General features: G+C 54.8%; 7 protein-coding genes across 7 annotated transcripts; 3 read left to right on the forward strand and 4 right to left on the reverse strand.

The window, feature by feature from the left end:
* Window positions 1–52: 52 nt before the first annotated feature.
* CLUP02_05459 (HCNGP-like protein) lies at window positions 53–1,003 on the forward strand (the record flags this gene model as incomplete). Its single annotated transcript, XM_049284466.1, has 3 exons — window positions 53–112; window positions 174–222; window positions 282–1,003. 3 exons carry the CDS (start codon window positions 53–55, stop codon window positions 1,001–1,003), a joined length of 831 nt encoding a protein of 276 aa, XP_049141609.1.
* Window positions 1,004–2,615: 1,612 nt separating this feature from the next.
* On the reverse strand, window positions 2,616–3,833 carry CLUP02_05460 (uncharacterized protein; the record flags this gene model as incomplete). Its single annotated transcript, XM_049284467.1, has 4 exons — window positions 2,616–2,939; window positions 2,994–3,118; window positions 3,187–3,614; window positions 3,676–3,833. The coding sequence occupies 4 exons, from the start codon at window positions 3,831–3,833 to the stop codon at window positions 2,616–2,618; spliced, it is 1,035 nt and encodes a 344-aa protein (XP_049141610.1).
* A 138-nt stretch (window positions 3,834–3,971) lies between these two features.
* On the reverse strand, window positions 3,972–4,296 carry CLUP02_05461 (uncharacterized protein; the record flags this gene model as incomplete). The annotated part of the gene is made up of 3 exons (XM_049284468.1): window positions 3,972–3,994; window positions 4,062–4,122; window positions 4,201–4,296. 3 exons carry the CDS (start codon window positions 4,294–4,296, stop codon window positions 3,972–3,974), a joined length of 180 nt encoding a protein of 59 aa, XP_049141611.1.
* Window positions 4,297–7,559: 3,263 nt separating this feature from the next.
* Window positions 7,560–9,238, reverse strand: CLUP02_05462 (FMN-dependent dehydrogenase; the record flags this gene model as incomplete). The annotated part of the gene is made up of 4 exons (XM_049284469.1): window positions 7,560–7,649; window positions 7,721–7,794; window positions 7,852–9,147; window positions 9,211–9,238. The coding sequence occupies 4 exons, from the start codon at window positions 9,236–9,238 to the stop codon at window positions 7,560–7,562; spliced, it is 1,488 nt and encodes a 495-aa protein (XP_049141612.1).
* Window positions 9,239–9,830: 592 nt separating this feature from the next.
* CLUP02_05463 (Fe-S protein assembly co-chaperone HscB) lies at window positions 9,831–10,646 on the forward strand (the record flags this gene model as incomplete). The annotated part of the gene is made up of 1 exon (XM_049284470.1): window positions 9,831–10,646. One exon carries the CDS (start codon window positions 9,831–9,833, stop codon window positions 10,644–10,646), a length of 816 nt encoding a protein of 271 aa, XP_049141613.1.
* A 959-nt stretch (window positions 10,647–11,605) lies between these two features.
* Window positions 11,606–13,268, forward strand: CLUP02_05464 (PCI domain-containing protein; the record flags this gene model as incomplete). The annotated part of the gene is made up of 3 exons (XM_049284471.1): window positions 11,606–11,612; window positions 11,665–13,172; window positions 13,239–13,268. The coding sequence occupies 3 exons, from the start codon at window positions 11,606–11,608 to the stop codon at window positions 13,266–13,268; spliced, it is 1,545 nt and encodes a 514-aa protein (XP_049141614.1).
* A 270-nt stretch (window positions 13,269–13,538) lies between these two features.
* Window positions 13,539–21,578, reverse strand: CLUP02_05465 (uncharacterized protein; the record flags this gene model as incomplete). The annotated part of the gene is made up of 22 exons (XM_049284472.1): window positions 13,539–13,830; window positions 13,940–14,128; window positions 14,190–14,235; window positions 14,378–14,642; window positions 14,730–14,786; window positions 14,857–15,032; window positions 15,091–15,122; window positions 15,267–15,393; window positions 15,465–15,530; window positions 15,584–15,762; window positions 16,032–17,624; window positions 17,679–18,416; window positions 18,736–19,017; window positions 19,130–19,291; window positions 19,373–19,601; window positions 19,689–19,892; window positions 19,954–20,015; window positions 20,292–20,408; window positions 20,448–20,917; window positions 20,982–21,052; window positions 21,154–21,350; window positions 21,415–21,578. The coding sequence occupies 22 exons, from the start codon at window positions 21,576–21,578 to the stop codon at window positions 13,539–13,541; spliced, it is 5,718 nt and encodes a 1,905-aa protein (XP_049141615.1).
* Between the last annotated feature and the right edge of the window lie 30 nt (window positions 21,579–21,608).

Below are 21,608 nucleotides of genomic sequence, written 5' to 3' on the forward strand. Positions count from 1 at the left end.
AAGGACATCTGTCTTAGACCTTCTTTGACATAAAGATTCCCGAGTCGATACAATGGGTGGTCTGGTGGCGTACGCCAGCAGTGACGAAGACGATGAGGTCGAAGATGTAAAGGTGCGCTCACAAAGATGCTCCTCTTCTCACTCAGAAAGCCAGTCACTTACACAATGTCTAGACTGAGATTGCCGATAAACCCACATCTCCCAAGAATAACACAGGCTCAAGTAACACCTCGCCAACTATTTCAGGCCTTCTCACAACCTCGTACTAATGAGCCTCTCAGATAATGACAAGCCACCATCAACATCATCTGCTGCTGCTGCTGCTCCTCCTCCTACCGCCGCCGCCGCACCTCAACCACCAATAGAACCTCAACCATCCACAGAAGCCATAACAATAGGCCCAGTCCAACAACACTCCGTCCCACTGGGCCCCTCCCTACCCCCAATGGACAATCAACTGCCAAATCTCCCCTCAGGAGAAGATCCATCCCAACCCCCAGCCTCGCCATACACCGCCTCCCGCGCCCTCCTCCGCGATCTCACCCTGCCCCCGGTGCCCAACTTCGACATACCCCCTTCGCCGCCGGGCTCCCCACCCCCCGCCCTCAGCGCCAAATTCACCCAGTTTCTCGACCTCAAGAAGAAGGGCGTCCACTTCAACGCCAAACTCGCCCAGTCCGCCGCCCTCCGCAACCCGAGCCTGACGGACAAGCTCATGTCCTTCGTCGACCTCGACGGCCGCGCGGGCTACGCCACCACGCTACCGCCCGCGCTCGGCTGGGACCCGACGTCGGAGGATCTCTTGCCGGAGTGGGCGGGCAGGACGGCGCTGCGACAGAGCCAGGATAAAGTGCGCGGCGCGGGGGCGAGGAAGGGAGGCGGGCCCGTCGAGTTCGTGCCGGCTGCCGCAGCAGGTGCCGAGTCTGCTGCTTCGCCTGCGGCTGGGATTGAGCAAGGGGGTCTCGTCTCGCGTGGAGGAAAGAGGAAGGCGGGTGCGCTGTGAAGAGCAGCAAGCTGGGCCTGGTTGGTGATTCCGTTTGGCAAGGCATCCGAGCTGTTTGGTCACTGACGTCTGTCAGCTGCCTCAGCTTCGGCTTCAGCTGTTCATTTACTACGGTTATCTTGCTTGACAGGCGTTTGAGGGATTCAGCAACTCGGCAAGCTGACTGCTGGGGTACCCATCAGTCACCAACATCGATCCTTCTTCCTCACACTTCTGTGACAGGGGCTACTCTACGGGAACTTGTCATACATCGCGTAGATGGGTCCAAAGCGTCCTGCTCTTTTCATTTCCCGCTCAAGGTTGACCTGCTCGGGGAGTTTCCAGGTTATCGATGCAGCTATCAGACGTCTTGTGTCATTGATTGGGGGCTAATCCTCCACATCTCTGCCATCGCCAAGCGAACTATTTCTGTGTTAATTCCATCCTTGATCCTCTAATTGCAACCCATCCTCGAGTCGCCCGAAATCTCCTTCTCAATTGGCAGCCGCAGACCTCGGTGTCTCTCTGACGCTCGCCGTCGATCTCCTCGGCATCACTTTATTCAATCAATGGCAATGAGGGGAATAAGAATGTGCTGGCATGCCTAGCCGCAAACAAACACACATACGCATACAATGTACGCTAGTGCCGTGGAAAAAGAATATCATTATAACTCGAGGGGGGTTACATGGTCCGCATTGCCGCACAGTGGGGTCTAGAATGGAGACAGAGTTTCGTAACGGCGTCTCAGGTGCTGGGGGGTTGATTGTGTAGCCTCGTTTCTCCTTCTCTGGCCTTGGGAGCCGAGGCGCGCGTCAACGTTGGTTGCGGATCTTCAGCACGTGGGATTGACGACGGTTATCGGATCTCTGATGGGCTTCCCCGCGCCCGACAGCAACTTGAGGCGGGGTATCACACCGCAAGAGGTAGCAAGAGATCTAGAGCAAATATCACACAGCCCCAAAAGCCCTTTTAAATCTTCGCGATTGATGCCCCTACTTCGGGATGACGACTGCCCTGGCGGAAACGTTATGCGCTCGTGCGCTCAAAGAGGGTGTGCTCTGAAAAGCGTCATTTGTCGTCAGATGGTCGAGTTCTGGGACACGGACCGAGAGAGAAGGAAAAAGGGGTATGGATGGGATTTCTCTTTACTTGGGACGACAGGTTGTGTGTGGTAGATGCGTCACTTTTTCTATTCCGTCAGAGTTGAGGCTGGAAGTCGTAGGGACGAGAGGGAATGACGTCGAATCTTAAAAACAGAGTGCAAGTTTGCGACACTGTCAGTTGAAGGTCATCGCGACATCGTATGTGATCTTACTTTAAGTCGCGCTGTGATCAGCCCGGGCAGTAGAGTCAGGTAACAAGGTATCATATTCCAGCTATGTTACGGCTCTACGCCGTCGTAGGTATCTAGGGTCGCTAGATTATCACCACCGCAAAGGTGTCCGATCCATCGCTCTCAACGCTGCCCCCGAGTCGCAAGAGCTTTCCAAGCAACATAATAAAATTCATTAATACTTTCATATTCGTGCAGAACTGTCAACCTTGCCACCCACACTCGTTTCTCAACGCGCAAATAGTGTGCCCCCTTTTCGTTCAGTCCGTGGCAGACTTAACAAAGTCGCTTGAGAATCTAGCTAGTGCAGGTGAACGTGATGTTCAGAGACCTCTTCAACGATTCGCCAATGTTGATATCCGTAACAACCTCGCCAGAGGAGAGAGCATCGGAAAAGTAGGACAGCCTCTGGCCATTGCTGGTAACGTTCTTGCCGCGGAGGCTGAAGGGAATGATACCGTTCTCGCAGGCGGGCTTTTTCTGCATGGCGGCAAGGACGGGGGCTTGATAAATATTGGCACGCATGGTGACGTTGTTGATGCCTGGGTGGAGTAGGAGATTGTCGAGGTAGACGGTGCCAATGTCCTGGCCGTCCAAAAGGTTGACAAAGGAGGCGTTGCCCTGAGAACCTTGATGTTAGTATTGGTTTTTTTAAGAGAAGTTGCATAAACGTACAATTTCCAATGTGAGAACAGAAGGGTTGGGGATCGAGACGTGACCCTTGAAGTTGTCACCCTGAGCGTCCGATGTGAGAGAGATGGTGTTATCCGTAACATTAAGGCCCTTGAAGCCGTTCAGACCTAGGTTTCGTTAGCAACGTGTATCATGGACGCAACCTGGAGATTAGTGTAGTGGCGGCGGAACTTACCCTTCAAGGTCATTGTGTTCTTGAAAGTAACCCCGTAACGCCTGGCAATGCCATTGACCTTGATATGAGTGTCGCCCTTGACCGTAACTCTGACAGACTCATTGTTTTGAAGCCAGGTATTGAAGGTGGTGAAGGCGGGCATGTCGTTGATTTCGATGGGCTGGCTAATGTTGACGGTCTGTAGCTTAACTGATTTGGTCTCGGGGAACGTGAGGTTCACGAAGGCAACTTCTCCTGGAAGGTCCGTCAGGAACATTTTGCCGTCGAAACCCTCGATCGTGGCCTTGACTGAGCCGTCTGATCTCAGCGTCGAGTTGATAGCCATGTTGTATGAAGTGGGTGTTGTCTGGGAGACGATGATGCTATCAACTGTGAGCTCGGCATCATCGAGCTTCTTTTGTGCAATCTTTGGTACGGCAACAAAGATGCTGAGTTTCGCGTTAGAACACTTGGGATTTGGACCGCCTTGGGGAGGATGTTGACACTTACATGAGAAGAACGACGAGAAGGATTCCTGCGACGCTACCGATCAAATAGAGCCACCAGAACCTTGCACAATGTCTCATACATGTCTTCCTCTTGCCACCGCCGTATGCAGCACCACCACCGACGGCGTTCTCGGAGTGAGAGATATCGTGTTTACTCATGTTGTCCGAACTGCTTCGTTATGCGCGTTATATCGTTTGATAAAGCTGTAGGGTTATCCTTCACTTCCGTGAGTTCCCGATGTATGTGGGAGTGTGCGTGTGTACGTATTCGAGTGAACGATAGGAGGAAACTGTCTGTCAAACCTCGATGTCGATGACAGCTCAACAGTTTTTGTCTGGTATGTCAGAGAACGAAGTAATCGAGTGGGACCGAGGGTGTTTAAGTACAGAGATCGAGAGAGATGCTTTCTGGGGTAAAAGCTGGGGATGCCAGGGAATGATAGGCACCCTATGCATCACACGGCAGCGATAGCTCGAGATCTCCATGTCCACATCAGGTATGTAACCCTTCCCCTTCCTTACAGACCCATCGACTAACCCAGCTCGACTCGGTAGGGTAGGCAGGGTAGTGTAGGTTGGGATGTGCTGCGGACCTGCGGTACCTGGGGCGTGGAGCAGGCATCGTGTGTAAGTGCAAGCAAGGTCGCAGCATGTGGTCCGTTAAGCGTGGGTGTGTATGGGCCGAAAGTGCCTATCGAACGGATACATGGCTAGAGTGCGTAACGAGAGAGAACGGATCGGCCAGTCAGATGGCAGGCGTGGCAGGCTGTCCACAGACCAACACAGAAGAATATGCCAGGTCAAATCTTTGACGTCCGAATCTGCGATGGAGGGGAGGTCGAATTACAAGGGCAGACCGGGGCAGCGTTGCCAGATTGGGTGGCATGCCGAGCTACAAGGTCGACACCATCTTCCTACCTAAGCGGATGCCCCGCATTGTGTGTCGAGGAAGAGGTAGGGGGACCCCTTGCCCGCTAACACCAGAGTTACAATCCCGCTGGGCCACCAGAGTGCGGTCCCTCGGCATCTCGTGAACAAGATTGAGCATATGAAAGTGATGTTGGGTGGTTGTGTGTGACTGGGTGTTTACACAGGTCCCCCTTCTGCGTTACCACGGCGCAATATACCGACCTGCGTGGCTTGCCCGCCTAACCTGCAGGGGTGTTGATGAGATTTACCCTGTAGTGTACAAGTGAAGGGGCGACGGATACGAAGTGAGCCGTAGACACGGTCCAGCCGTTGCGAGGAAAGCCGGATCATGTTGGGAGGCAATTGACGATGGACTGGCTGAGATTTGATAGCCTCGAATGAAATGGTGAATACCTAGCCAAGAACGCAGCGGTCCTCTACGCCGTGGTGCTCTCGATGAGACAACCGTCAAGGTGGAGGCGAGTAAACCAGTGGACGTTGTCAACTCCAAGGATTCAAGAGTGCGAACGCCGCCCACTAGGAGGCACTCCGGCGGGCTTCTAGCGTTGGAGAGGGTATCCCCGGCTACCCAATCAAAGTATCATGACCTTGAGGCTGATGGCGTTCCTTCTCTCGTTTTGTGCCACTGGTGAACCTCTTGGGGGTATCCGTATCGTACTGTGTGATACGAAGGGCCAATGGAGGTTCTCAAATTGTACGGTTTGTCAGGTTGACTTTGATGGAAATCTCACCGAGTCTTGGCTTCATCTTGCGCGAAAACGACAGAATTGGTAGCGCGGCGAAGTCGACAATCACATGGTCACGAAGTGTCAGAATTTTCACGGGGGAGCTGAGAAAAGAGAGAGAGAGGGAGAAAGAAAGGAACCGGAGGCAGTGCGGCGCGGAAAGGAGCTGCAGCTGTAAACGGCCAAAATGGGCAGATGATGGGCCAGGATTGGTCGAGCCAGACGTGCCAGAATGAATTGGCTCGGAGATTTGACGCAGAAGGCCAATGATTGACATTTGGAGATACGGAAGGACCTTTGCCTCGCCCTCTTTCCCTTGTGCCCTCGTGAGCTACCTTGTCGTGCAGCCGTGCTTGCCTTAGGTGCCCAATGTTCCCACTACCTACCTTAGGAAAGGCAAGAAGAGGTCGACGTCCCGCTCTCGCCTTGCCCGCGCGCCTCCATTCGCCCTGCCAATGTCCCACTCATTTCTCCCCCAGCATCCCCCAGAGTCTGGGCATTTTTCGGGTAGGAGCGGGGACGGGGACTTACACTAGTAGAATCTTAGCTACCTGGGGAGCCACTCAGAAAGCGCCCGTTACTGAGGGGGAACCTGGAGAGCCCCCGCCTTCCTTACGGAGTATGTATGTACACAAATTGGTGGAGTCGGGCACTTCAGAAGTTCAGAGCTTAGGTACCTACTGCGTCGGTTGGGAGCCACTGTGGGGCGTCCTTCCTAAACGACTTTTTGTCCACCGGAATCATACACCACCACCTTGGAAGTCACTATCAACAGGTACGGACCTCGCGGACCCGAAGGAAGCTCAACATTAGGTTGGATGTCCACGTTGCTCCCGTGTTAAATACTCTCTGCTGTCATTACAAATGGCCTCATGAAGAGCTGCAATTGAACACAGCCCTTACCTTATCTCACTTCTTCTCGACAGTTGAACCCTCAACCGGTCATATCGGCCTAAAGTACCTACCTAAGGTACCTATCTGTACGGATCAGCAGTACCGTTTTTTGAGTTGTTTTGCCTTTCCCCAACGTAACATTCGGCCGATTGAGTCAGCCAAGCTCATTTTTGGGCAAGAAGCTTATGCCAGCCTGCTAGTACTCCGTGCATCATCAGGACACCAGGGTCATGACGAACAGAGACGACAACATCCCACGCGGCCGTACCTTTGTACTCTAGGCGCCGAAATGCATGGAAAGGAAAGACAATTGCCTTTCTGCCCATCACCTCATTGATACCCCGCGGGGACCCCAATGGCTCGTCATGGAGGAAACTTTGCCCATCGTAATTGTGGCTGGATCCCCCGATCCGACCAAGACTATTTTTTCCACAAACACACAGACTTGTCACCGGCAGCTAAGGAAGAGAGGTGAGAGACAACAATCCCTGTTACACCGCGACCGGCCTTAGCGGGGAAATGGAAGCTTCAAAGTTTATGGTTTATAGTGTAATAAAAAGTCCTCACGCGACGAGACACACTACCACGCACATCGCGCTACCTCCCCAACCACCCTACACCGGGCCGCCGTCTTTTCTTCACCACGGTCCCTGGCCTATCAGACACGATGTCGACGTAATTCGTCTCGAGTCGCTCCGCTCCGCCTGACGTTTCTGACCGAGAAAGCTGCGGCACATCACTGCCTACCCACCACCACGGTATACTCTCAACTGGGATTCTGCCTCTCGGGACTCGGGACGACGAATGAGAGAAACTTCGTCGGATCGAGAAATCCCCCCCCAAGAATGGAAGGGGGTTCCATTACAGTCTTCCAAGGGTTTCGTTTCAGGACATCTCAGACCAGCCAGTGACAGGATGACAATGATGACACTGGCTGACATCCGAAGCCTAAAATTCGTAAGAAATTCAGAACCCTCAGCTTGCTTCTATACTATACTGAAGATGTGTGACTCTACAAAGACGACTCAAATTGAGCAAGACAACCGTAATGCTGTGGCGTAACTGATGTCGGATATACATTCCGCGATAGCTACCTTGACCGCTCCTATCCCGTCAGCATCTCATCCCAACGCCCTAAGAGATCCAGGCATATCCTGCTACGAGCGTGAGGCATATCCCACCCTTCGTAGTAAGGACTTCATGCAAACGCTCGGCTTCGTGACCAAATGATGCCATTTACCCCACGTTGGCCCAACAATTTTTACCGTTTTACAAACACAACGTCAGATCAGCTTGCTTCGGCTGTTTCCCTGTCGTGGGGAACTTCCACACTACCTCAGAGCTTCGACTTCACCCACAGGCTAACTCTATTCTCGATGCCAGACTCGCCGTCGTAGATATCTCTCTCCACTGCGCGGGTGTTGATCTGCGGCACTCGTTAGCATCCGACGTCTCACAACAGTCTTGAATCTTGGCCATTTTGGTGTTGCCGCTTACAAATTTAGGTCCTAGGTCGCTGATGCTCTTTGCTCCAAGCAGCCTCATGCATGTCTCCATCTCGGCTTTCAGGACTGGGCGAAAGGTTAGCGATTCGTTCACAATGACACGGCTCCCACATCAAGACTTACTTTCGTATGTCCGCTCGACACCCGCTTGGCCTCCGGCTCCAAGACCAAACAGAGCAGCGCGACCAATGCCTACAGCCTTGGCGCCCAGGCACAGAGCCTTGACAATATCGGTACCGCGCTTGATGCCGCCGTCGACCCAGACCTCGATCTTATCAAAGACCTCGGGGCAGTACTTGCGGATCTCCAGAAGCGTGTGAACGGCGGGAGGTGCCGTATCGAGAGCACGACCGCCGTGATTGGAGAGAATAATGGCCTTCACCTGCGGCGCGTACTGAGCCGCCAGGTAAGCATCCTCGTGCGTCTGCAATCCCTTCAGCACGATGGGCAGGTCGGTGTGCTGGGCCAGCCACGGCAACGTTGTCTTCCACTCTAGGTCTGCTGCTGTGCCGAAGAACAGCTGCTGTCCGACACCTCCACCGCCTGGCCGCTTCGCCTCTTCGGCCTTCGAGTTTGACTCGGACTCGACTTCGAAAGATCCCTCGAATTGCTGCTTCTCGTCAAGCTCACGCTTGCCAGGCCACGGTGCATCTAACGTCAAGGTGATGTACTTGTAGCGGTCCTTCATAGCGTTGATGCGCTTCAGCATGGCCTCACTCTTGGCCCTGTCATTCTGCACGTAAAGCTGCCATCCAAAGACTTGGCCTTCAGGGGAACCCTCAATGATCTGCTCCGGGGTCATGGACGCGTTATTCGAAACGCATTGCATCGCATTGAACTTGGCCGCTGCCCTCGCAATGCCTCGCTCGCCGTCGGGGTGGGCGAGTCTTGCCATGGCAGCCGGCGCCACGAACAACGGAAGTCCTACGTGGTTGCCGAGCAGAGTTGTGGAGGTGTCAACTTTCGTACAGTCGACAAAGACGCGAGGCCGCAGCAGGATCTGCCTGTACACATGACCGTTGTTGCTCTTGGTCCAAAGGTCGTCAGAGGCTGAGAAGTAGTATGCCCACGCCTTCTTGGGGATAATCTTTGTGGCAGCCTCCTCAATCTCGTCGAGGTTGAGCAGCGTCTCGAGCCTGGGCGGGCCCTCCTTGGGTTTTTCGGATTCCGCCTTCGCGGCTTGAGGTTGTAGCAGCGCTAGCGACTCGGGGTCTACGGTGCCTAGACAGTTTTCGGGCTTGAGGTTCTCCTCGAGGATACCCGGCGGGTGTATAGGGTCGTACTCTTCTGTCGCATCTTTGCCGGAAAGCTTGACAATGATCTTGGAGCCGCCGGGGTGTGAAGGGAGGAATTCGGTCACATCGTACACTTTGCCGTAGAGCACCACCCAACAACTGTCGGATGTGTTGTGCTTGGCCACTGTGAGAATTGTATCAGCATTGACTCGATAGCATCGCAGCAAGGGAAGCACGGCAGACGGACCTTCTTCAGCAGTGAATATCTTGGACATTTTGTTAGCAATTCGGAGCTCTACTAGTAGTACAGCCTAAGGGAAACATGAAGAAGAATCTCAACAACTGACAGAGCGGGAACATCATCGTAATAAGTCGCCAACCATTCGGCGGGAATTACCCCGTACGTCTGGCGTCGGAGACCAGGCCCGTGGGGGGCTTGATCTGGGGTTGGGGGCAGTAGAGGAGCCACCCAGTCGTCGAATCACAGGGCACTTTTTGGTCAAGCGTTCTGTGGAGAGGCTTTGGAGTTGCTGGAGCAGTGGACCGGGAGAGCACTGGACTTTGCAAGCGGGGCTCACCCCAGTGGAGAGAACACCGCGAGCGTGCAAAAGAAACCCCGAATATGCCCCGACTTCGGACTTAGATGTCGGGGCGGCTCTCGGCGCTAGACGCTTCGCTTCGCTTTGGCGCGGCAATGATTTTACGGGGACGTCATCCAAATCCGCCCCCCAGAAAGCAATACGTAAATTTCGTCGAGCAACACTTCAGTGACGACTCTCACGATCGCATAGAACCAGCTACTTGAGCTACGATCTCGAGTTGTATACACCAGAATCAAAGCTCAATTGCGATACGTTCACAAGCAACATGCGCACATCAATCCAGACCGGCGTACGAGACGTATCTCGCCTATGCGCGAAATGCCGGCGACAAGCGATAGTGGCCCGGTCATCCGGCGCAGTAGCCATGGCCATCGCCAGCAGTTCGTTATTCACAACACATGCACGATGGGCTTCTGAAGTCTCATCCACGATCCCCAGCCAGAAGCGGTGGATGTCCGGGACCGTCCCGCTGACACGGCCGGCGACGGCGACACCAGACAGCGAACCAACCGCCGCCGCCTCAAGCACGCCCGACAGCACCATCCCGAAGACGCACTACGACTTCTTCCCCATCACCCTCCCCGACGGCCCGCCGCCCAAGGGCCACTTTCCCATCGACCAGCGCGCCCTCCGCCGCGAGTTTCTCCGGCTGCAGGCCAAGGCCCACCCGGACATGCACCCGGCGGAGCTGAAGACGCGCGCGGAGGCGACGTCGGCGCGCATCAACGAGGCGTACAAGACGCTGTCGAACCCGCTCCTGCGCGCGCAGTACCTCCTCTCGCTCCGCGGCGTCGACGTGGCCAACGACGAGACGCTCAAGGTCGAGGACCCGGAGCTGCTGATGGTGGTGCTCGAGGCGCGTGAGGAGATTGAGGAGGCGACGGTCGAGAGCGAGCTCGAGGGCCAGAGGGAGGCTAATGATGGGAGGATACGCGCGAGCGAGGAGGTGCTCGAGACGGCGTTCCGGCACGACGATATCGAGACGGCCAAGAGGGAGGCGGTGAATCTCCGGTACTGGGTTAATATCCAGGAAAGCCTGAATAATTGGGAAGCCGGGAAGCCGATTGTTCTGCAGCACTAGCTAGAGAAGCAATGGTTTTTCTCAGACAAATTCAATAAAATGGTGGACACTTCTATATAAAATAGGAAGGAAGAGAAACTAACGAAGAGGAGAGAGAGAGAGAGAAAAGCGTACATCTGTGATGAGAAGGGCTCGCTCGTCATCATCAGCCGATGATGGGCCGATATTGTACAATACCAGGGTGTTCATAAATTTTAATGATTGCATAACTCTGCTCAACCCCCACCCATCCCTGTTCGCGAATTTAACTGGACAAAATCGACGGAAAAGGTATTAAGTCACGTTTGGCAAAAATTCCCGACTACCCAAAAACTCCGACCTGCAAAAAAATGTTCCGCCTCCAAAGTCAAGGTATCTAAAATAGCACGTTAACTTCATGAAACCAAATCTCCTAGTTTCCGATGGTTCACCGAATTCAGAGGCTGTAATTTATCTGCTTATTGGGGCAATTTTGATTGGTAGAGTTTGTGGTGTCGTACATTACAGAGGTTTCCGGAGAGAACGCCGCTGTATTGAACAATTGCAGCAGGCTCGGTGTGAAAAGACTGTTTACTGCGTTGAAATATGGGCAAAGGATATACGTGCTTTGCGTTCAATGAACGACTTTGTTGTGCTCGTAATGTGTGAAATGTGCTGGCCAGTCAAGTTCCCTGCATCGTAAATGGTCAAAGAGGAATACTCAACTGCCTTTTGACTGATGTTGCCCATTAGACCGTCTCTAACTAATTCCCTATATAGATGAACCAGCTATGAACCATTGCAAGTAGGATTCTTTGCAAGGCCAAGGCACAGGAAAAGAACTTGGAGAATGCCTCATCTACAGCACAATAGGCAGATTGCGGGAGTCTCCAAATCGTACTTCGCGGGCAGTCATGAGTGTGATGATGGCCTCAATTTGTGCTGTTTCAGACCAATCGTCTTCATTATTTGACTCCCATCTCATCTATACTCCACATCGCATGATAGGTATGAATGGCATGGAGAAGTTATGGTGCCCTTTGAAGCATATCGAATCGAGTGCTCCGGAACCTTGGCCCGTGGGCCCCTGCACCGGGGCACCCCTCCAACGGCCCCTCAAAGCTCTTACCCCACCATGCCTGCCTAACTCTATCAATGACAACCACCCAAGAGCTCACCTCAGCTCCTACAGCTCCACGGCTTGACGATCAACAACCAACGTCGAGAAGCACAAGCTCAGATACCCACCCGCCTCCCGCCGCATCACTCCCAAGATCATATTTCACACCAACAGATCACGCACAGCTTGACATACACACATCAGCACACATCGAAACCATGGCGCCCTCGCAAAAGGTCGCCGAGCGGCTCGCCCAAGCCGATTCGGTACCCGGGGACAAGGCCCCGGCCTACGAGTCCATCATCGCCGACATCAAGACCCTCTCGTCCCCTCCGACAGCCGCGTCCGACCTCAACGCCGTCCTTGACGCAATCTTCGCCGCCTCCCTCGGCATCGTCTCCACCCGCACCCTGCTCGCCTCCTTCGTCACCGCCCTCCGCGGCCTCCAAAACGACGACCTCTGGATCGCCGTCGGCAACCACACCCTCGCCCAGCTCGCCACCCAGCCCTCCTCCTTCCTCAACCAGGCCGCCGCCGTCCGCGAGCTCGTCGCCGAGGCCCACGAGAGCGCCGAAGACTTTCTCGACGCCGCCAACGTCCTCGCCGAGATCCCCCTCGACGGCTCCCAGCGCAAAGTCACAAACGACGACAAGGCCCGCGTCTGGGTCCGCATCGCCCGCAACTACCTCGAGGTCGACGACACCACCGCCGCCGAGACGTACGTCAACAAGCTCAAGAACATCATGCACACCGTCCAGGACCGCGACCTCGACCTCCACTTCAAGCTCTCCATGGCACGCATCCTCGACTCGCAGCGCAACTTCCTCGGCGCCAGCGGCCGCTACCACGAGATCAGCGTCAGCCCCGCCATCGCAGAGGAGGAGCGCCTGCACACCCTCGGCATGGCCGTCAAGTGCGCCATCCTCGCCCCCGCCGGTCCCATGCGGAGCCGCGCCCTCGGCCGGCTATACAAGGACGAGCGCTCCGCGGGACTCGACGAGCACGGCATGCTGGAGAAGATGTTCTTCGACCGCCTGCTCGCCCCGGAGGAAGTGGACAAGTTCGCTCAGGGCCTGCAGCCGCACCAGCTCGCCACCACGGCCGACGGATCCACCGTACTGGCAAAGGCCGTCGTCGAGCATAACCTGCTCGGCGCATCGAGGCTGTACCGCAATATTGGCTTTGAGGCGCTCGGCTCCCTGCTCGGCCTGGACGCCGAAAAGGCCGAGGAGACGACGGCGCGCATGATTGAGCAGGGCCGATTGCTCGGCCGGATCGACCAGCTCGACGAGGTGATTTGGTTCGAGGGCGGCGAGGCGTCTGGGAAGAAGGGCAGCGGGCGCGCCGAGGTCGTCGTTGGCAAGGAGATGCGGAGGTGGGATGCGAATGTGCAGAGCGTAGCCGAGGAGGTTGAGAACGTGACCAATGCTCTGCAGAAACAGTTTCCCGTGAGTTTATTCCCTACCTTGCGGTTTTGCAAATCTTCGATGAACCACCTACTAACAGTTCCATAGGAATTCGTGGAAGCCAACTTGGTCATTTGAGATGGATTACTACTATGAAACTGAACTTTACACACACTCACACACATTACCGGCGTTGTAAAAAAGGGGGTTAAACACTGGCGTTTTAGGGATTCATGCGATCAACAGAGACCGCACTGCATATCACAAATGAAGAGAAGAAGCACGTCAGCATGGAGCAGTCACGTAGCCCGACTTACGTAGTAGACAGGAGCTAGACTGAATAAGAGAGGACGGCGAATGAACCATGGGTTTGGAGGCAATATTCGCATTGAAAGTAAAAAAAGGTATCTAGTTCAAGTCTCTCATCCGCACGACCACATAACCCTCGCTGAGCGAGTGTGGATCGCCGTCCTCCTCGTCAAAGGAGATTTGCTCCTCAGCGTTGCGCCGCGCCCTACGCGCTCTCTTGGATTGAGGATTGCGCTCGAGCTCTATAACGTCACGGAGGGCCTCGGCGATGTGCGTGCCCATCCAGTCGTAGCCCGCTGGTGTCAGGTGCAGGCCGTCGTCCCAGTATCTTTTGCACTCCCGATCGGTGAGGGCGTGGAATGGGATCCTCGGATTAAGATCGAAGGCGTGGCTGGGTATTTGGCGATTAGTACGTTTGCTGTGTAATTCTCTCCTGTACACGGAAAGACACAATGGGGAAAACGCAACGAGAGAGAATACGTGTTAAGGGCAGGACATACTAATTTGGTGATTGATGGGTGAGGATAGCGTTGTTGAGCTGTCGCCGGCGGGCATCCAGCTTCTCACTCTTGGTTGCACATTCGGGGACTGTCAAGGCAAGAACCTTGCTACCCTTGGCAATGGCGGAGTCGTATACTCCCCGGAGTGAGTCAAATATCCTATCTGGCGGCACGTTAAATGCAAGGTCGCTGGTGCATCTCGTTAGTATGAGGCGGCTTTCCGGGAAATCTACGTATATGTTGAACGTACTTTGTGCCTCCCAGTATGATTGCCCAGTCGTATTGTGCTTGGCTCACTAGAACATGAAATTAGCAAGTATTTCATCTCCCGCAAGCCGGGCAGATGAGATGAAATGAGAGGAGGGGTGAGGAAGTCGTGATAGAACATTGCAGCGACGTAATAACACTGAATGAGAATGGAAAGGCAAAAGTACGAACTCTCGCTGTCAAAACGCTGCGCAAAGGCTCCCTGCGAAACGACATCCCCAGGCATGCCGTTGTCCGTCGCCACGATTTGCGTGTCGGACAGGTACACTGCGAGCAGCTTTGTGAGGGCGATGGAGTAGGGGTGGTAGACGGCCCCGTAGGACGAGTATCCGGCCGTCAGCGAGTCGCCGAAGCAAAAGATGCGGAGGGTCTTGTCTTTTGACATTTTGAAATCTCCGGCTCCCTTGTCTTTCTCACAAGTCTTGGTGGTCCTCGTCTACTGAGGTTTATCGTATTGTCGGTTGCTGTGTCGGTTTGGTCGGATTCTGCCTAGGTACCTGCGCAAGTTCGCCCCGCCGTTCACGGTAGACTTGTTAACTGCCGTCGGCCTTTTCCCAATCTCTTTCTCGGCCTCCAGGTCCTGATATATTGACCTCAGTTCACTTAAGATCCGGATATTGGTATTTTGACCAGAGTGAAGCTCGCTAAACACCGGGAAAGTGAGGCGAGATGTTGAGCGTAGAACCACAAGCCCCCGGGAAGCGGTCACCGAGAAGCAGGGGGTGTGTGTTCAACCGTCGAAGTCGCAGAGCAAAGATCAAGCGTCGCCCGAGAAGATAGTTGATACGTTCAAAAAAAGGCAAGTATTCGCGCAGATATTGATCCGCTCAATACTGAGATGAATGGCTGGCTGGTTCGTGTAGAGTGTTATCCAAATGATGTACAGGCATTAAATTGTCGTCTTAGGTCAAGCAGGCTGACGGAATGGCATGAAGTTGGACAGAGGTCAGGTGGGGTGGACGGGCGGCGGATGGGCGGGCAGGCAGCTTACCGATTGTAGGGGGAGACACGCCGATAGGCAGGCAGTCACACCTTACTTAACGGGGCAGAGAGTGTGAACTGGTGGTGGGGGCGGGGTTGGTGGCTGCTGCAACCGGGCAGGCTCCCCTTGGACGTTTTAATCGGCGCTTGGGTCCTCAACTCCAGCGTGCTGACTTTCGTATGGAAGGCAGCGAAACCCAAGGAAACTTAGCTTTGAGCAGTCAGCAACCACGACTGGACCTCACCTCGCCTCACGTAAGGCAGGGTAAATCGAGACAAGAGTGCTCAGGCAACAGCGACACGGTGGTTTTTCTTATGGGGCAGTGCAAAAACGCTTCGCCTTCTACGTTGAGGTGTGTTTCGTACCCGAGTGAATGGAAACTACCGTCTCGATACGTGCCTTTGCGTCTCTTTGGACTGAGCGGGTTTGGCTCCGTAGTGGCCAAAACACATGGTCCTTCTCATGCCTTGTCTCATAAACCATTTTCTTTGGAAAAATTGACAGCTCAGTAAAACGACCTTGTTCAATGTGGATTTCGACCGTGCGTAGATATTGAATTGTGTGTGGTATTACACTACAAACTTGAAAGTTTCCATTTCTATGTACATCCTCCTCTTTCTTCCACTTGCCCATCGTAACCGTTTAGTTATGAATACCGTTATAAACATTATATACGTTAAATGTGTATCTTTCCCTGCTGTTTCGTTTGGTATCTTGGAGGCATCTTGACCCGATTCCCCCGTGCCCTTGCGACAATTTGGATATCATGAAATTGGCCGTTTCATCAAAGACGTTCAAGGAAATAAAATGTGACGCTCATCGTGAGGCTGATTCGCACTTCACGCGAGCTCCGGTTGTTGCCAGCGGCCTCTCTCAGTGTGCCACCACCTCTCCCGATCCTTCTTGTCTGAGACGGTCGAAGACGCGTTCCACCGTCCCTGGCAGCCTTCTCGCCCAACGGCGATCTCCTCGCCGTTGTCAGCTGTCAGATCCGCAAGCTCGACCAGCCCGCCGCGCTCGTCCTTGGCGCCCGGGTCAGGACGCAGGTTATACGTGATGCGGCTCTCTACCGTGCCGATGAAGGCCGCCAGTCCATACTTCTCCAGCACCGTGCCGTCCTCATCGATGACGTTCAAGAAGAACCTCGGCAGCGCTGCACGCGCGGCTTCGAGACGAGCCTGCGCCGCGAGCCGGGCTACGTGGAGGTTGGTGCATTCGCGAGGGGCGTCGCTCATGACGGGGGACGCCGGGGCTGTAGGCGAGCGGGACGGCTTCGTCGGCGAGACGGGGCTGTGGGTCGTGCTGGGGGTGGGGAATGAGGAGCTCCGGGCGGGTCCGTTGGGACCGCGGAACCGATCGCTGGCGCTGTCTGTCCTCTCCTGCGGCCGGCAGAGAGCTTGAAAGATGCCCTCGGGATCGTTGGGGCTGCGGAGACTGCGTAGGGAGGGGAACCCGTCGGCGGCGATGCTGCGGGCGAGGATGGAGTCGGCGGCATTGGCGTGGGTCGTGTTGCTCGTGATGTCCCAGTGAAGCTTACGGAGGGACGAGGAGGCAAGGTATGGCATGAGCCAAATGAATGTGTCCTCCGGGAGCATGGGCGCCAAGGTCTGGACGAGGGTAAAAGACTCGAGGTGAGTAAAGTTGGAAAAGATGCGGGCCAAGGCGGGCAGCGAATCGAGGTTCGTGTGGCGTAGAGTCAGTTTCTGGATCGCCTGGCTCGTTGGGAGGGTAGCCAAAGCAGAAATGCCGCTGCTGGTGACACCCGGTACGTGGGTGAGTGAAAGTGTACGCAAGGGAGGGAGTGAGAGCAGGGTGCTGTCATTAAAGGCGGTTACCGGCATCCATGATAGGTAAAGGTGCTGCAGAGACGTTAGGTGCATCAGTGCTGAGCTGATGAGGTTATCCGGAGTAAGGGTAGCGCCGGGGAGGCAGTGAATCGACAAAGTCGTGAGGTGGGCCCAGTCGACGTGGAAATCGAGAAATGCCGCACTCTGGTGTGGTTGCAGGTCACCGGGTGTGACGGAAGCATCGTAGGTTGCCTGGGTCATCGCGGCGACATTACTACCCGAGCTCGACTTGAATCGGTGTTGTCGCTGAAAGGGTGAGGGCTCGACGATCCAATCCATGTGCTTGAGGCGCTTGCGCGACGAGAGCGCATGCAAGAGCTTGCTGTACGAGTGGTTATAATGGGGGTGAAGGCCGATGAGGCGCTCAAAATTAGGACATGCCATGATCAGCGCGGCAACCTGATCGTGATAGTCCTCCAGCAAGACCCCGGTAGGGGGGCTTGGAACCTTGAGAGTGTGAACGAGTCCGGCGAGATACGAGTTCGCTCTCAGCGTCCGTCTAAGGAGCATCATGCGCGAGCCGAACGTGACTTTATGCCGCTTCTTTTGAGATGCTAAATCGGCTCCTACGAGTTGAATATCTTCATACCTGAGAAACGCTGTTAGCCAAATAGCGAGGTCGTGGCGAAGGTGTGAGTCTCACAATGCCACTCGCGCAAACTTGCACCATTTCCTCGCCGTGAGAGTAACCGAGCAGACATCCCTCATCCAACATGTCGCGCAGCTTTCCGTAGGCTTTTCGAGATGCAGCTTTTTGAGCTCGCCCAGGATCAGCTCCAAAACCTCTCCGGGCAGCTTCGCAAAGATTTCCCCAGGCTTCGCCTTTTTTCTAAAGACAGTCGTCTGACTGGGCCTCGAGTACATGTAGTCGGGCCTCCACATAGTGGGACTCGAATCGATGCTTGTCCTGTGGCTGCCGTATGAAGAGCTTCTGGATCGTGTCTCAAAGCTTTCTCTCGAGCTGTTGATACTCGTAACGGTGATGGTTGATGCCTGAGAGAGCTTCCTTGGCCTGTTGAGAGCCGTGGTGGGTAATGATTCGCAAATGAGCTTCGAATCTAAAGGAGCCGTCTGCAAGGCGTATGGCACCCTGGCGATGCGCGGACTTGAGCGCGCGGGGTCTGTTGTAGCCATCGTGGCCATTGTAGACTGTTGCTGTTCACCCTTATGGTGGTACAATTCTGGAGCGCCGAAGTACGCCGGAGCAGGTCCGTGACTGGCGGTCATGAGCGGAGACGACGGGACGGAAACGGAGGCGGAGATAGCTGGACGCGGAGCGAAACGACCAGGGACTCTCAGACGGTTACCATCATGGAGGATGTAATTGGAAGCAGCAGGTGCAGCAGAAGCTCGCCTCTTGTGTTGAAGAGGTCTCGGGTTGCTATGGAGAAGAGACAGGTCGTGTTAGTACGAAGGTACTTCAGGGATCATCCAGCAAACGGAATTCGGCAGCGGGCAAAGTTCCAAGCCAAGAATGGAACAGGTAGTCGGGAAACAAGCAAATCCCAGAAACAAAAGAGCGAAAGGCGCCAACGTGACGTGACGGGGGGTTTCTGTCAAGTTTAATACGAAAGACTTGGAGGAAAGAGAAGGGAAAAAAAAGAGAGAAGGAAATTAGAACCTGGAGCCGAAAAAGGACACGCAAAGAACGGCACCGGTACACACCAAAGAGGCTACCGCTGGGCAATCTGCAAGTGCACCCTGGATTCGACAGAGGCTTGCGCGGGCAGAGAGGTGCGTGGGCTGTGCCCGGACCGGCGCTCGCTCTGATGATCCTATCCAGATGGAGTCTGATGAGTGGTCGCCCATCCCATTGTCTAGGGGGGGTGAGGGAGCGATTTGGGGGTCGTCCTTCCTCAAAGACCCCCTTGACCCTTGGCCCTTGTTGGCCCGCCTCGAAGGGGAAACACTCATCAGCCGTATCTCGAGCTACCGAGGACTTAGAACTAGGAGCGCCCCAAGGCTGCGATGTTGGGCGGCGACTACGGATAACGCAGTGCAGATACGCAGTGACGAGCTAGCCGAGTCGCGCAACCCAGCAACGTGGGCGCGATGACAAGAACTCCCTACTTTAGCACTTGCGCTAGGGCTTACACTACGTGCGGCGCGAAGAGGGACAGAGAGAGGCAGAGAAGCAAAACTTGTCTCGTGGCGTTGCCGCTTGGCGGGTAGCAGCGCAATTCTGCCTTGCTTTGCAACTGGCAGAGACGCGCGCCACTGTTCCTGGTGGAAATTAGGACAAGCTCCTGGCGGTCTCTAGGCACTCCGTTCTGCCGGGCCCCGTTGCGATGGCTCCCGCAGATGGCAAGCCGTAAGCCGTCCATCCTGAAGAGTTACACTGAAGCCTCCAAAACTGCGTTTGAGAATCCGCGAAACAAGGGGAGGGGAGGTGAATCTTGATAACGACGCAAGGATGAAAGCACCATCATTCGATCATGGGATCCGCAACGCTCAACTGAAGCTGGAGACGAGATGCAGGGGTCATGGCAGGGGAAAACGTGGAAGAGGAAAGTCGTGGGTACAGAGTAATCCGAGCTCCCATTTCGTGCGTTGATGCATTTCCCATCTCAGAAGTGACAAGTAACTCTGTCTCCGCCCCGCCCAGCCTGGGCAGGAGGATCTCGTGGGGACGTAATCTTGAGGACAAACCAACCGGAAGAACTTGACGGCATCGTAGGAAGTGGCTTGTTCAGTCGGGCTGGAATCTCCTGCAGTAGGGCCGAGTGCCTATCCGTATCTGCCGGTCTTGCCAGAAGCGTGCCCGCGGTGTCAAGAGCTATAGACACTAGAGAAAAGATCTCGGATTTCCACGTCTGGAGGACGCTTCCTAAAGCAGCCTCCGTTGGGTCCGGATCCACTTGGAAAGAAAGGCTCGGGATCGATAATAAATGAGGCGTGGGGCTGCCCCCATTCAGCACTTTCGTCGGTCGAACGACGCGACTCCCACTCGCGAGCCGTGGGCCGAGGCGTCATCGATGTGCTTCATGTGGGCAGAAGCAGAACAGTTCCGAAGAGGAAGAAACAGCCAAAGAATATGGCCAGGGTGATGTAGAAACGGGGAAATGGGATGAGCCAAAACGAGCAACCACAGCCCAGCGCCATCGCCATCTCATCTCGAGCCGTGCAGGAACGAAATCCCAGACGCAGCAGGTGACGGATCGCGTGAATGAGGAAAAAATAAATTTGCAGCAGTGAATACGAGGCCAAGCGGAACGATGCAAAGTAAAGTGGTTAAACAGAAAAAAAGGCGCGCGACAAGAAGCAGTAGAACAAACAGGCCAGCGAATCAACGACGCAGTAGAGGAGCCAGTACGTGGAACCAGTGGTGTACATAGAACGATGGGGAAAATGCAGTCGTCGATAGTGTTGAAAACTGAAAGATGGGGCCAGCCACTAGAAAAGAGAGACTTACGGAGCTTCTGATTTGCTGCTATTTTTGACATCCAGGAAAACGTGTGCGTAGACGCCATGTCGAATTTCGTTGGCACGTTTGTCGTCCAGCGCTGACAGCGATTGCCTTGCACCCGCTGGCCCAAGGCCACTGCCAGAGACTGCCCGGGCCGCCCGGTAGTCTTTCTGTTCGATAGCGTAGCTGTGGTGCCCGTAGTCGAGTCCGTAGTCGGGATCGAACCGCCGGTTGCCTTTGTAGGAAGTCGTGATCGCTTGGCCCGCAGGCGGGATCTCGTAGTACTGACGTCCGCTGATCATTGTGCCGTCCATGATCCGAGGTTCGTGACCGTCGCTTGCCGATATATCTAGTCGACTGATGTTCTTCTCCTTATTCTCTGTCGTCTCGTTCGTCTCTTTCGGACCGTTCCACGTGCCGTCCAAACCTCGATGAGTTCCGTCGTGTTGCTGCTGCTGCTGCTGCTGCTGCTGATGCTGATGCTGATGCTGCTGCTCTTACCGACTCTTTGCGCTCTCTTCCTCTCAGCCGCAGTCCTACCACCAAAGTTGGGCTGAACGACGAGGCCACACCTTTTATTTCAACGGACAAAAGGGGGTTGCAACCTTGGCCTTCATGAGGTCGTTGTGCCGTAATTTTAATATACCGGACGTGGGGATAGCTTGGCCAGTTGCCGTTGTTGCGAGGGTGGGTTTTCAATTCAGTAGCCGACCCGCTTCAGCCAACCCAAGAGCATCATCAAGAGTAGGATGCTGTTGCGAACTTGCGATGATGGATGAGCCGGAAAGGGGAGACGAGGGGGAGTAGAGACCGAACAATAAGAGCCAACAACTATAACCTGTCAATACCAACAAAACGAGGGTGGAAAGGGAAAAGATGAGAAGACGAGGGAAGCAAGAGGGCGAGGGCCTTCCAGATTGCAGCCTTCATGCATATGGGTGCATTATATTTGAACTCAAGAACCCCATCTCACGCTCGAAATATCCCATCAAATCGCGGTCTGCGGCCTGGGATCTGGACCTCGTGGTCCCAAGACAAAAAGTCAGAGCCCTGCTCGGCGCTCACGCACTCCCGGTCCTTCCACTCCCAAAAGCCCTTACTAGAGCTGCGCAAAGCAACGCAATATGGCGGCAACATTCTGCACTGCAGCGGCTGGGAGGTGCCTTA

The sequence above is a fragment of the Colletotrichum lupini genome, chromosome 3, assembly GCF_023278565.1.
Source record: "Colletotrichum lupini chromosome 3, complete sequence".
NCBI lineage: Eukaryota > Fungi > Ascomycota > Sordariomycetes > Glomerellales > Glomerellaceae > Colletotrichum > Colletotrichum lupini.